Source organism: Mixophyes fleayi, chromosome 7 (assembly GCF_038048845.1).
Source record: "Mixophyes fleayi isolate aMixFle1 chromosome 7, aMixFle1.hap1, whole genome shotgun sequence".
In the NCBI taxonomy this organism is placed as follows: domain Eukaryota; kingdom Metazoa; phylum Chordata; class Amphibia; order Anura; family Limnodynastidae; genus Mixophyes; species Mixophyes fleayi.
In genome coordinates, this window is record NC_134408.1 from 513889 (window position 1) to 528922 (window position 15034).

The 15034-nt window shown below is 42.6% G+C and overlaps 1 protein-coding gene across 3 annotated transcripts in view; it reads right to left on the reverse strand.

Annotated features, from left to right (window-relative positions):
• Positions 1-15034, reverse strand: part of RUSF1 (RUS family member 1) — a 56379-nt gene that overhangs the window by 15488 nt on the left and 25857 nt on the right. For all 3 annotated transcript variants that reach the window (XM_075178711.1, XM_075178712.1, XM_075178713.1), the window contains exons 8-11: positions 14364-14465; positions 11883-11953; positions 10215-10399; positions 7206-7263 (exon numbers count right to left, since the gene is read on the reverse strand). In XM_075178711.1, the coding sequence (XP_075034812.1) occupies positions 7206-7263; positions 10215-10399; positions 11883-11953; positions 14364-14465 (416 nt within the window). The remainder of the gene's footprint in view (positions 1-7205; positions 7264-10214; positions 10400-11882; positions 11954-14363; positions 14466-15034) is intronic.

The following is a 15034-nucleotide window of genomic DNA, read 5'->3' on the forward strand; positions in this document are numbered from 1 at the left end:
GGATGGTGAGAGAGACAGACAATATATCAGATCATGCTGAGAGACACTATAGGATGGCGAGAGAGACAGACAATATATCAGATCATGCTGAGAGACACTATAGGATGGTGAGAGAGACAGACAATATATCAGATCATGCTGAGAGACACTATAGGATGGGGAGAGACAGACAATATATCAGATCATGCTGAGAGACACTATAGGATGGAGAGAGAGACAGACAATATATCAGATCATGCTGAGAGACACTATAGGATGGGGAGAGACAGACAATATATCAGATCATGCTGAGAGACACTATAGGATGGTGAGAGACAGACAATATATCAGATCATGCTGAGAGACACTATAGGATGGAGAGAGACAGACAATATATCAGATCATGCTGAGAGACACTATAGGATGGAGAGAGACAGACAATATATCAGATCATGCTGAGAGACACTATAGGATGGAGAGAGACAGACAATATATCAGATCATGCTGAGAGACACTATAGGATGGAGAGAGACAGACAATATATCAGATCATGCTGAGAGACACTATAGGATGGAGAGAGACAGACAATATATCAGATCATGCTGAGAGACACTATAGGATGGGGAGAGACAGACAATATATCAGATCATGCTGAGAGACACTATAGGATGGTGAGAGACAGACAATATATCAGATCATGCTGAGAGACACTATAGGATGGAGAGAGACAGACAATATATCAGATCATGCTGAGAGACACTATAGGATGGAGAGAGACAGACAATATATCAGATCATGCTGAGAGACACTATAGGATGGAGAGAGACAGACAATATATCAGATCATGCTGAGAGACACTATAGGATGGAGAGAGACAGACAATATATCAGATCATGCTGAGAGACACTATAGGATGGAGAGAGACAGACAATATATCAGATCATGCTGAGAGACACTATAGGATGGAGAGAGACAGACAATATATCAGATCATGCTGAGAGATACTATAGGATGGTGAGAGAGACAGACAATATATCAGATCATGCTGAGAGACACTATAGGATGGTGAGAGAGACAGACAATATATCAGATCATGCTGAGAGACACTATAGGATGGAGAGAGACAGACAATATATCAGATCATGCTGAGAGATACTATAGGATGGTGAGAGAGACAGACAATATATCAGATCATGCTGAGAGACAGACAATATATCAGATCATGCTGAGAGACACTATAGGATGGTGAGAGAGACAGACAATATATCAGATCATGCTGAGAGACACTATAGGATGGTGAGAGACAGACAATATATCAGATCATGCTGAGAGACACTATAGGATGGTGAGAGAGACAGACAATATATCAGATCATGCTGAGAGACACTATAGGATGGGGAGAGAGACAGACAATATATCAGATCATGCTGAGAGACACTATAGGATGGAGAGAGACAGACAATATATCAGATCATGCTGAGAGACACTATAGGATGGAGAGAGACAGACAATATATCAGATCATGCTGAGAGATACTATAGGATGGTGAGAGACAGACAATATATCAGATCATGCTGAGAGACACTATAGGATGGTGAGAGACAGACAATATATCAGATCATGCTGAGAGATACTATAGGATGGTGAGAGAGACAGACAATATATCAGATCATGCTGAGAGACACTATAGGATGGTGAGAGAGACAGACAATATATCAGATCATGCTGAGAGACAGACAATATATCAGATCATGCTGAGAGACACTATAGGATGGTGAGAGAGACAGACAATATATCAGATCATGCTGAGAGACACTATAGGATGGTGAGAGACAGACAATATATCAGATCATGCTGAGAGACACTATAGGATGGTGAGAGAGACAGACAATATATCAGATCATGCTGAGAGACAGACAATATATCAGATCATGCTGAGAGACACTATAGGATGGTGAGAGAGACAGACAATATATCAGATCATGCTGAGAGACACTATAGGATGGTGAGAGACAGACAATATATCAGATCATGCTGAGAGACACTATAGGATGGTGAGAGAGACAGACAATATATCAGATCATGCTGAGAGACACTATAGGATGGGGAGAGAGACAGACAATATATCAGATCATGCTGAGAGACACTATAGGATGGAGAGAGACAGACAATATATCAGATCATGCTGAGAGACACTATAGGATGGAGAGAGACAGACAATATATCAGATCATGCTGAGAGACACTATAGGATGGGGAGAGAGACAGACAATATATCAGATCATGCTGAGAGACAATATAGGATGGTGAGAGACAGACAATATATCAGATCATGCTGAGAGACACTATAGGATGGAGAGAGACAGACAATATATCAGATCATGCTGAGAGACACTATAGGATGGGGAGAGACAGACAATATATCAGATCATGCTGAGAGACAATATAGGATGGTGAGAGACAGACAATATATCAGATCATGCTGAGAGACGCTATAGGATGGAGAGAGACAGACAATATATCAGATCATGCTGAGAGACACTATAGGATGGTGAGAGAGACAGACAATATATCAGATCATGCTGAGAGACACTATAGGATGGAGAGAGACAGACAATATATCAGATCATGCTGAGAGACACTATAGAATGGAGAGAGACAGACAATATATCAGATCATGCTGAGAGACACTATAGGATGGAGAGAGACAGACAATATATCAGATCATGCTGAGAGACACTATAGGATGGAGAGAGACAGACAATATATCAGATCATGCTGAGAGACACTATAGGATGGTGAGAGACAGACAATACATCAGATCATGCTGAGAGACACTATAGGATGGGGAGAGACAGACAATATATCAGATCATGCTGAGAGACACTATAGGATGGAGAGAGACAGACAATATATCAGATCATGCTGAGAGACACTATAGGATGGCGAGAGACAGACAATATATCAGATCATGCTGAGAGACACTATAGGATGGCGAGAGACAGACAATATATCAGATCATGCTGAGAGACACTATAGGATGGCGAGAGAGACAGACAATATATCAGATCATGCTGAGAGACACTATAGAATGGAGAGAGACAGACAATATATCAGATCATGCTGAGAGACACTATAGGATGGAGAGAGACAGACAATATATCAGATCATGCTGAGAGACACTATAGGATGGCGAGAGACAGACAATATATCAGATCATGCTGAGAGACACTATAGGATGGTGAGAGAGACAGACAATATATCAGATCATGCTGAGAGACACTATAGGATGGCGAGAGAGACAGACAATATATCAGATCATGCTGAGAGACACTATAGGATGGTGAGAGACAGACAATATATCAGATCATGCTGAGAGACACTATAGGATGGAGAGAGACAGACAATATATCAGATCATGCTGAGAGACACTATAGGATGGTGAGAGAGACAGACAATATATCAGATCATGCTGAGAGACACTATAGGATGGTGAGAGAGACAGACAATATATCAGATCATGCTGAGAGACACTATAGGATGGTGAGAGACAGACAATATATCAGATCATGCTGAGAGACACTATAGGATGGAGAGAGACAGACAATATATCAGATCATGCTGAGAGACACTATAGGATGGTGAGAGACAGACAATATATCAGATCATGCTGAGAGACACTATAGGATGGAGAGAGACAGACAATATATCAGATCATGCTGAGAGACGTTATAGGATGGAGAGAGACAGACAATATATCAGATCATGCTGAGAGACACTATAGGATGGAGAGAGACAGACAATATATCAGATCATGCTGAGAGACACTATAGGATGGTGAGAGACAGACAATATATCAGATCATGCTGAGAGACACTATAGGATGGTGAGAGACAGACAGTATATCAGATCATGCTGAGAGACACTATAGGATGGTGAGAGACAGACAGTATATCAGATCATGCTGAGAGACACTATAGGATGGAGAGACAGACAATATATCAGATCATGCTGAGAGACACTATAGGATGGTGAGAGACAGACAATATATCAGATCATGCTGAGAGACACTATAGGATGGTGAGAGACAGACAATATATCAGATCATGCTGAGAGACACTATAGGATGGCGAGAGAGACAGACAATATATCAGATCATGCTGAGAGACACTATAGAATGGAGAGAGACAGACAATATATCAGATCATGCTGAGAGACACTATAGGATGGAGAGAGACAGACAATATATCAGATCATGCTGAGAGACACTATAGGATGGCGAGAGACAGACAATATATCAGATCATGCTGAGAGACACTATAGGATGGTGAGAGAGACAGACAATATATCAGATCATGCTGAGAGACACTATAGGATGGCGAGAGAGACAGACAATATATCAGATCATGCTGAGAGACACTATAGGATGGTGAGAGAGACAGACAATATATCAGATCATGCTGAGAGACACTATAGGATGGCGAGAGAGAGACAATATATCAGATCATGCTGAGAGACACTATAGGATGGAGAGAGACAGACAATATATCAGATCATGCCGAGAGACACTATAGGATGGTGAGAGACAGACAATATATCAGATCATGCTGAGAGACACTATAGGATGGAGAGAGACAGACAATATATCAGATCATGCTGAGAGACACTATAGGATGGTGAGAGACAGACAGTATATCAGATCATGCTGAGAGACACTATAGGATGGAGAGACAGACAATATATCAGATCATGCTGAGAGACACTATAGGATGGTGAGAGACAGACAATATATCAGATCATGCTGAGAGACACTATAGGATGGTGAGAGACAGACAATATATCAGATCATGCTGAGAGACACTATAGGATGGAGAGACAGACAATATATCAGATCATGCTGAGAGACACTATAGGACGGAGAGAGAGACAGACAATATATCAGATCATGCTGAGAGACACTATAGGATGGTGAGAGACAGACAATATATCAGATCATGCTGAGAGACACTATAGGATGGAGAGAGAGACAGACAATATATCAGATCATGCTGAGAGACACTATAGGATGGAGAGAGACAGACAATATATCAGATCATGCTGAGAGACACTATAGGATGGTGAGAGACAGACAATATATCAGATCATGCTGAGAGACGCTATAGGATGGAGAGAGAGATGTAACAATAAGATTGTATTGGATTCCAGTGGGCCAGGTATCCATTATGGCCACATTTAAACGAGGGCTCTCGAGACCCACAAACTATTCAACTCAATCCTACCTGACAACGCCTTCTCTATCTCATATAAATGAGTTACCAGAAGCATAAAGTTACCCTTAATTAAAGGGAGCAATCATTCTCTTGGTAGCCAACCACATTCCACCAGAAATCAGTCTAATATGGTGAAGATCTCCATGACCACTGGTCACACATCCTGAGTGTGACACGGACAATCCTCCAATAGGCCAGGAAATCCCCTAGTTTAGGAGCAGGGGCCTCCACAAGCCAACGACATAGTGCAAATACTGGAGGAGAGTGCAAAGTAGCCAAGTGCCCCCCCATTGTGAGTCCACTTGGCCACAGGGTTAGGCTTAATGAATTATTGGGGCCTACACACACTTTCACCCGGGTGAGCTCAGAGGATACTGCATCAACAATCAGTGATAAGTTAGGGAGGCCAGAATGGCCTCGGGAGGTCCTCACTGCAGGCCAAGCCACTGAAACGTTAATAAAATCCTTCCTGTTCGAGGATGAAACTCCTACCAGGCCAGTCACTGCCTATAGCCAATCAGCAGGTGTGCTCTGACCTATCCCAAAGTCCTCATGGGAGACAAATAAACCCTGCAGAATAACCCAACTCAGGCTCCGCAGACCTAGGGACCCACACAGACACCAGAGCCTTAGGCTACCTGGAAAGAACGCATTCATTCTAAAAGGAGACCCAAATATAATACAAGGAAGTGTGCTCATTAACTTACCCGAGAGCTCCACCAGTGAGGACAACATTTGGACAATCTGAACTGTTTGAGTGACTGCACTTGACTTTGAGTGAGAGACACGAGGACACAGTGCAGCAAATCGTGTACCAGTGAACCTAGTACATAAAAGAATTGTTGGGACAATGACCAATTGGCAGCACGGTGGCTCAGTGGTTAGCACTTCTGTCTCACAGCACTGGGGTCATGAGTTCGATTCCCGACCATGGCCTTATCTGTGTGGAGTTTGTATGTTCTCCCTGTGTTTGCGTGGGTTTCCTCCGGGTGCTCCGGTTTCCTCCCACACTCCAAAAATATACTGGTAGGTTAATTGCTGCTAACAAAACTAACGTGCGCGTGTGTGTGTGTCTGTGTGTGTGTGTGTAGACTGTAAGCTCCAATGGGGGCAGGGACTGATGTGAATGAGTTCTCTGTACAGCGCTGCGGAATTAGTGGCGCTATATAAATAGCCGATGATGATCTGTACCACCCTTCACACAGGATCATATTCTCTACAAGTCCCCAAGGGAACTTCGTCCTCTCTTTTGTCCTTGTCTAAACCATGTCAGTCTCTCCAATACCTCTGAACATGGAGTCATCACTAAATTCCTGGACTACAGGATGAAGGCTTTGGCTTCAAATTAAGAGTTATGCAGGGAAATGTCTTGTGCAGGTCTCAAGCCCTTTACTCTGGAATCACTCCACAGGGTCAGAGGATCATGTCTGGGGTGACTGTTAGCCAACAGCCCGGCAGTCATGGACCCACCAAGAGGCTCTATCAGTCCCACTGTTTCACATCTTCAGGATAGACTGGTAAGAAACAAAGTTACACCCAAATTATTTCCTCAGTGTGGAAGTTACAGCGCCCAGCACCACAAAGAGCTAGATTCAGTGTCTGCACCTCGCTACGTGGTTCACACTCTGTACTTTAACATGTCAGCCCCCGTTCTAGTGAGGCCGCAGACGACAAGCGTCTGACTGGGGGGGGGGCTGACATGTGCTCCATTCCCCCTCTTCTCTTATCCAATATGGGGACAATAAAATATATGTCTGACTTGAGACACTTCACAGGGAATTTAGATGGATTGACATAGATAGAATAATGGAAAAACACATTGTTAATTAACATATTATTTATCTAATTGAGACGACTCAGTATTTAATTACATATTTGCTTTACGCGTGTTATTATGTCATTGCTGACTGGCGGATATGATGAGCTCACTGTAATGTAACAAAAACCAATATTTTACCTAGAGACCACCGTGGACAGAGGAACTCCGACACTTACAGGCACCTGCCAGCCAAGACCTGCGGACAATGGAGACAGAATCATCACTTCTATATCCACATTATGGGGAACAGGAAACAGACACTCAGAACGCTCACCCCCAGCAACCAATACACAGAGATCAACTTATATGTCCGCAGAATGAAGAGGGAGAAAACGTTATGTCATAGTATATACCATACGATGGAGGACGAGATACCTGGGAATGTATAACACCTATACGGAGCTGTATATACCATACGATGGAGGACGGGTTACCTGGGAATATATAACACCTATACGGAGCTGTATATACCATACGATGGAGGACGAGATACCTGGGAATATATAACACCTATACGGAGCTGTATATACCATACGATGGAGGACGGGTTACCTGGGAATATATAACACCTATACGGAGCTGTATATACCATACCATGGAGGACGAGATACCTGGGAATATATAACACCTATACGGAGCTGTATATACCATAAGATGGAGGACGAGATACCTGGGAATGTATAACACCTATACGGAGCTGTATATACCATACGATGGAGGACGAGATACCTGGGAATATATAACATCTATACGGAGCTGTATATACCATACGATGGAGGACGAGATACCTGGGAATGTATAACACCTATACGGAGCTGTATATACCATACGATGGAGGACGAGATACCTGGGAATATATAACACCTATACGGAGCTGTATATACCATACGATGGAGGACGAGATACCTGGGAATATATAACACCTATACGGAGCTGTATATACCATACGATGGAGGACGGGTTACCTGGGAATATATAACACCTATACGGAGCTGTATATACCATAAGATGGAGGATGGGTTATCTGGGAATATATAACACCTATACGGAGCTGTATATACCATACGATGGAGGACGAGATACCTGGGAATATATAACACCTATACGGAGCTGTATATACCATACGATGGAGGACGGGTTACCTGGGAATATATAACACCTATACGGAGCTGTATATATCATATGATGGAGGACGGGTTACCTGGGAATGTATAACACCTATATGGAGCTGTATATACCATACGATGAGGACGGGTTACCTGGGAATATATAACACCTATACGGAGCTGTATATACCATACGATGGAGGACGGGTTACCTGGGAATGTATAACACCTATACGGAGCTGTATATACCATACGATGGAGGACGGGTTACCTGGGAATGTATAACACCTATACGGAGCTGTATATACCATATGATGGAGGACGGGTTACCTGGGAATGTATAACACCTATATGGAGCTGTATATACCATACGATGGAGGACGGGTTACCTGGGAATATATAACACCTATACGGAGCTGTATATACCATACGATGGAGGACGAGATACCTGGGAATATATAACACCTATACGGAGCTGTATATACCATAAGATGGAGGACGGGTTACCTGGGAATGTATAACACCTATACGGAGCTGTATATACCATATGATGGAGGACGGGTTACCTGGGAATGTATAACACCTATATGGAGCTGTATATACCATACGATGGAGGACGGGTTATCTGGGAATATATAACACCTATACGGAGCTGTATATACCATACGATAGAGGACGGGTTACCTGGGAATATATAACACCTATACGGAGCTGTATATACCATACGATGGAGGATGGGTTACCTGGGAATATATAACACCTATACGGAGCTGTATATACCATACGATGGAGGACGGGTTACCTGTGAATATATAACACCTATACGGAGCTGTATATACCATACGATGGAGGACGAGATACCTGGGAATATATAACACCTATACGGAGCTGTATATACCATACGATGGAGGACGGGTTACCTGGGAATATATAACACCTATACGGAGCTGTATATACCATATGATGGAGGACGGGTTACCTGGGAATGTATAACACCTATATGGAGCTGTATATACCATACGATGGAGGACGGGTTACCTGGGAATATATAACACCTATACGGAGCTGTATATACCATACGATGGAGGACGGGTTACCTGGGAATGTATAACACCTATACGGAGCTGTATATACCATACGATGGAGGACGGGTTACCTGGGAATATATAACACCTATACGGAGCTGTATATACCATACGATGGAGGACGAGATACCTGGGAATATATAACACCTATACGGAGCTGTATATACCATAAGATGGAGGACGGGTTACCTGGGAATGTATAACACCTATACGGAGCTGTATATACCATATGATGGAGGACGGGTTACCTGGGAATGTATAACACCTATATGGAGCTGTATATACCATACGATGGAGGACGGGTTATCTGGGAATATATAACACCTATACGGAGCTGTATATACCATACGATAGAGGACGGGTTACCTGGGAATATATAACACCTATACGGAGCTGTATATACCATACGATAGAGGACGGGTTACCTGGGAATATATAACACCTATACGGAGCTGTATATACCATACGATAGAGGACGGGTTACCTGGGAATATATAACACCTATACGGAGCTGTATATACCATACGATGGAGGACGAGATACCTGGGAATATATAACACCTATACGGAGCTGTATATACCATACGATAGAGGACGGGTTACCTGGGAATATATAACACCTATACGGAGCTGTATATACCATAAGATGGAGGACGAGATACCTGGGAATATATAACACCTATACGGAGCTGTATATACCATACGATAGAGGACGGGTTACCTGGGAATGTATAACACCTATACGGAGCTGTATATACCATACGATGGAGGATGGGTTATCTGGGAATATATAACACCTATACGGAGCTGTATATATCATACGATGGAGGATGGGTTATCTGGGAATATATAACACCTATACGGAGCTGTATATACCATACGATGGAGGATGGGTTATCTGGGAATATATAACACCTATACGGAGCTGTATATATCATACGATGGAGGATGGGTTACCTGGTAGCAGAGGTTCCCTGCAATTAGCTTCAGCTGGACTCAGAATCCGTCCCTCCCGCAAAAAATATTCCAGTACAATGCTGAGTCGTGATTGGTTGAGTGTCTCCATCACAATGGAACGGACAGCTCGGTAATTTGCATAAATGTGAAGGGAGGTCAGGCAGACAAAGAGGAGGTACGTCACCCTGGAAACATTAAAAGCATAATCATGACTGTCTAGGTGTGGTGCACATGCTCATTACCCAGCATGCTTAGGGTCATGTATAAAAATGCTGGGCTGCCCTGGCTGTCTATAATTTGGGCTTTAGGAGGTGACCCCGGTGACTCTGTAAGAGGAGGCTGTTGGTGTGGTAGCCAAATCCTACTAGATACAATCAGAGATTGTAAGTAAACTCAATGACAGTGCTGAGCGAAAACAATGTACAGGAATAACAGTCCCAGCGTGTGTGCTGAATAAAAGTAGCTATAATACATACTTTACTAATATAATTCAAATCTGGAAACTTTATTTAGCCACAAAGTATATCTTACCAATTTAAGGTAATGTGGAGATTATAACTATTGGCAATCATTATATGAATCAAGTACTGAAACCAAATGTCTTTTACTTGATACCAATAGTGAATGGATCTAGCTACAAGTGAGTGCTGAAAGTCTGATTGTTATCACTGCTAAACATGAAACAATGTTTATTAGTAACACATTATCAATTACCAGAGAAACACTATTGATATTAGTGAAACCTATGGACTAACCTTAGTATGAATTGTTTCATTTCCCCAGTACTGGCATTTGGACACATGATAACACTATATCTGGTGTATACACAAAGATTAGGACAGTAGATTTCAGAGGCTTCAGCAGCTATAGCATCATTACAATATAAATGTGAAATGTAGGGGGGGATTCAACTCTAAAAAACGTGCAAAGTGCCTCCAAGACGCCATAGAGGTGAGAGCAAAATTGAGCGTTACTTTTTAACCGCAGTAACGGTGAAAATAAGCGGCCGCGATGTTCTGAGAAACATCGCGGCAAATTGAATCTGCCCCATAGAGGCGCCAGTAGGAGTAGTCAACGGCAACTATTTACTAATCCCAAAGCATACGTCTCATCCAGCACATTGTGTTATATAACCTGGCTTAGGTCACGGAGATCACACACAACACGTATGAGGCCATCTCTCCGGCTTCTCCCTGCTACTCCCGCCTCTAGCCTGTCACTCGGGGATCCCTACGAGGATTCATCAGACAGCTTCCATCACTAAATCTACCACAATGACTGATCCCTACCCCTGGACTGATCCCTACCCCATGACTGATCCCTACCCCTGGACTGATCCCTCTGAGGTTTCATCAGACAGCTTCCATTACTAGATCTACCACAATGACTGATCCCTACCCCTGGACTGATCCCTACCCCTGGGACTGATCCCTCTGAGGTTTCATCAGACAGCTTCCATTACTAGATCTACCACAACGACTGATCCCTACCCCTGGACTGATCCCTCTGAGGCTTCACCTAAGACCTACTGCACTGACTGATCCCTATATGCACATATATTCATTACTAAACGTATATATCTTCATACGGTGTCTGTATAATGCTATGATATTCAATGCAGAGTGTAAGCTCTTCAGGACAGGGAACACACACACATAAAGTTCTTACCACGGACTGTCCGACACGAGAGGGATGACCAGAAGACTGATGAGTAATCCTGCCAGATTTACCAGGGTCTCCTGTGTGAGACATCTAACATTAGAGAGAAAGCTACGAAATAGAGGAACACAATCTGCCCATGTGACAAACCCCTTTCATGATGTCATAATAAGAGACTGTCCCTGATATTGGGGTGACTGCAGAGACAGTTGTAAACTATGAGTGTCCTGTGCAGTAATAGAGGAAGAGATGAGACTATCGGAACCCAACAGATCCTCCTACAGAGCCCATCGAAACAGGGTGTGACTTAATGTCGTCTCTTGTCAAATAGTGTAAAGGAAACTAGCCTTCAGCGAGACCACTCACACTACAATACCATACCACATACCCAGGTCCTCCGTCATTATAAGTGTCCATTAATGTGGAATACAGACTGTGACCAGAGATCTCATAGATTAAAAAAATAATAAAACGGATCCACCATGTGGTGAATATATGGTGGTAATAATCTGACCAAAGCAATAACACAAAACATAACCCACATCCAGAGGAAGCGATAGATCAACACTTACACCACTGGGATTCAGTGACAGTGTCAGGATCTGCATCGCATGCTGCTTATTGGCAGCTCCTGCCTCCAGGACCTTGGACTTGTTATATTATGTTTATCTGGAAGTACCTATTGTGCTTTTCCTTTGTTATTACTAGGGGTTAACCTGTGTCACTAATTATCTCCTGCACCTGGGTGTTCCCTACTTATACCTGCCTCTCTCACTCTCCTGTGTTGGTCATTGTTGTTTTGTTGCCCTTCCTATGGATTTGTTCTCCTGATGCTCCTGTGCCCTCGGACCCTCTCATTTTGCTGCTAACACCACTTCTCCGGATCTCTCTCAACTTACCTTGCTTCCTGTGTCTGCAGTATTACAACCAGAATTCAGCCTTATCAGAAATCCCTGTGCAGTTTCAACTATATTGGATCGTACTATTTATTTGTATTGTCTAGCAATAAACACCTTATGCTTCATCACATCCCCATAGCTGCGATTTACTTTGAAGCGTGACACAAAGGACATGTCCCATATCAGGAGGAGACAGACCAACACTTGCACCGCTGGAAGGCAGTGACACAGGACATATCCCACATCCAGAGGAGTAGCCACGTTAACATTTGCACTGCTGAAAAGCAGCATCACAGGACGTATCTGTGGCTGGATCACTTATAAATAATTTATTGTATAAATTTATTTAAATTAATAGCGCAGTGCGCCAATTTATATAGTTGCAAATCTAAGTGCCGACATTAGTTCTGTGGCAATTATGTACCCTACCCTGTATTTTGTATGGAAATGTATTGATTTCTAAGACAGACTGTTATGATTTAGTTTTGTAACTTTTCTGGAGGAAATGGGATTTCTACACTATCTGAAGGCAGGTAAACTCATGTTAATTAGACCTTCTCATCTCAGTGACCGACACTATTTCAGCCTGAAGGAACAGCAGGAGGTCCCGTGTACTTTTTCTTCCAGCATCAGAACCTGTCTGAACAATGTAGAATCAGGATGCAAGTAATTAAGATTATCACAGATTGATGTGAATTTGGCAAGTTAAATTGCATTAACTCCAAAGTTAGAGAACATATTGCATCCTGATGCTAATTATCAAATCTATTATCTCAGATGTTGCTGTGCTAGGTGGGATCATGGGGCTGGGTTACCCCCTGCCCACATGAATGTCAGAATCACTCCATCTGTACTTCTGTAGATCACTAGTACCTTAAACTAGTGTATGTAACGGTCCATTTTAGGACTTCCTGATAATCATCACTGCTTAAGGAACCTGCTTTGATGCAAACTTACCTGCTGTAATTCCTGTGACCTACAGATTAGACCAATCTAATCCGTTATCCAGCTGTTCTGAGGTTGGGACCCAGCATCCAGTACCAACGCTCTGACCGCTACCTGCAGCTCTGGCCAGTGTGATAATAGGCCAGGGGGAATCATCCACAGCACCCTGATCTAAAGGAAGAGGTCAGGGCTACCAGCCCAGGTGCCCTGCATGGGGGCACACTAGCACTGACAGTTACCCTGAAGGAAGCTGTTCTAGGTGCCAGTAAATAAGCCTAGTGGTGGCAGCAGCAAGCCCATCCTACTGCATTTAGATGGGTACAATTTGGGATAAGAAAGGGGACAGGGGCATGGCAATCCCAGTCGGTCCCTAGTAAGACGGACAGGGCGACATAGAAGGTCCATCCTGTCATAGTATCCCATATCGGGAGAAGGAGACAGATTAACACTAACACTGCTGGAAGGTAGTGACATAGGACATATCCCACATCCAGAGGAGTAGTCACATTAACACTTGCACCACTGGAAGACAGCGACAAGGACATATTCTACACCCAGAGGAAGAGGCATATTAACACTTGCACTGCTGGAACACAGACACAGGGCCGGAAAATAGATAAATACAGGAGAGAAGGGTAGTGCTAACCTGGCTCCCGTCCTTGGCACAAACATCAGCCATGTTGTCCCTTCTGGCTTGGTGCACAGTAAGTGCAGCCCGAGTGGCTCCTCCAGCCACTCCCACAATGCACTGCAGGAAACAAACACAGGTATGTTAAGCATAAGAGATACATTATATATATTATATATATATATATATATATTAACAAACACAAATATAAAAATATATAGAAATGGATGCAGGCAGTTAGTAACCGCAAGCATAAACATCAAAATGCTGTACATAGTTCATGTAACAAATAGCAAATCTTTAATTGTTCAAAAGAAATGAACAGACCAGCAAAATCCTAGAAACACAAAAATTTGATAGAAAAGTACAAAAAAAGAATATATTATAAAACATTTCCTACCCAACGATCCTTTCAGGTCCAGTTACTTTAAACAAGGGCAATGGTTGAACATTACATTACATTTATTAACCTCTTATACCATAAATCAGCCGTCTTAATTCTGTTAATTTCTCCTAATCAATTGAAGATATGCTATATGGAGTATGCACAGCTTTTTCATGTTTTTATTGAACAATTGAAGATATATAATATATATATATATATATATATATATATATACATACACACACAACCACACTATATGGACAAAAGTATTTGGCCACGCCTGTTGATTATTGAATTGAGGTGT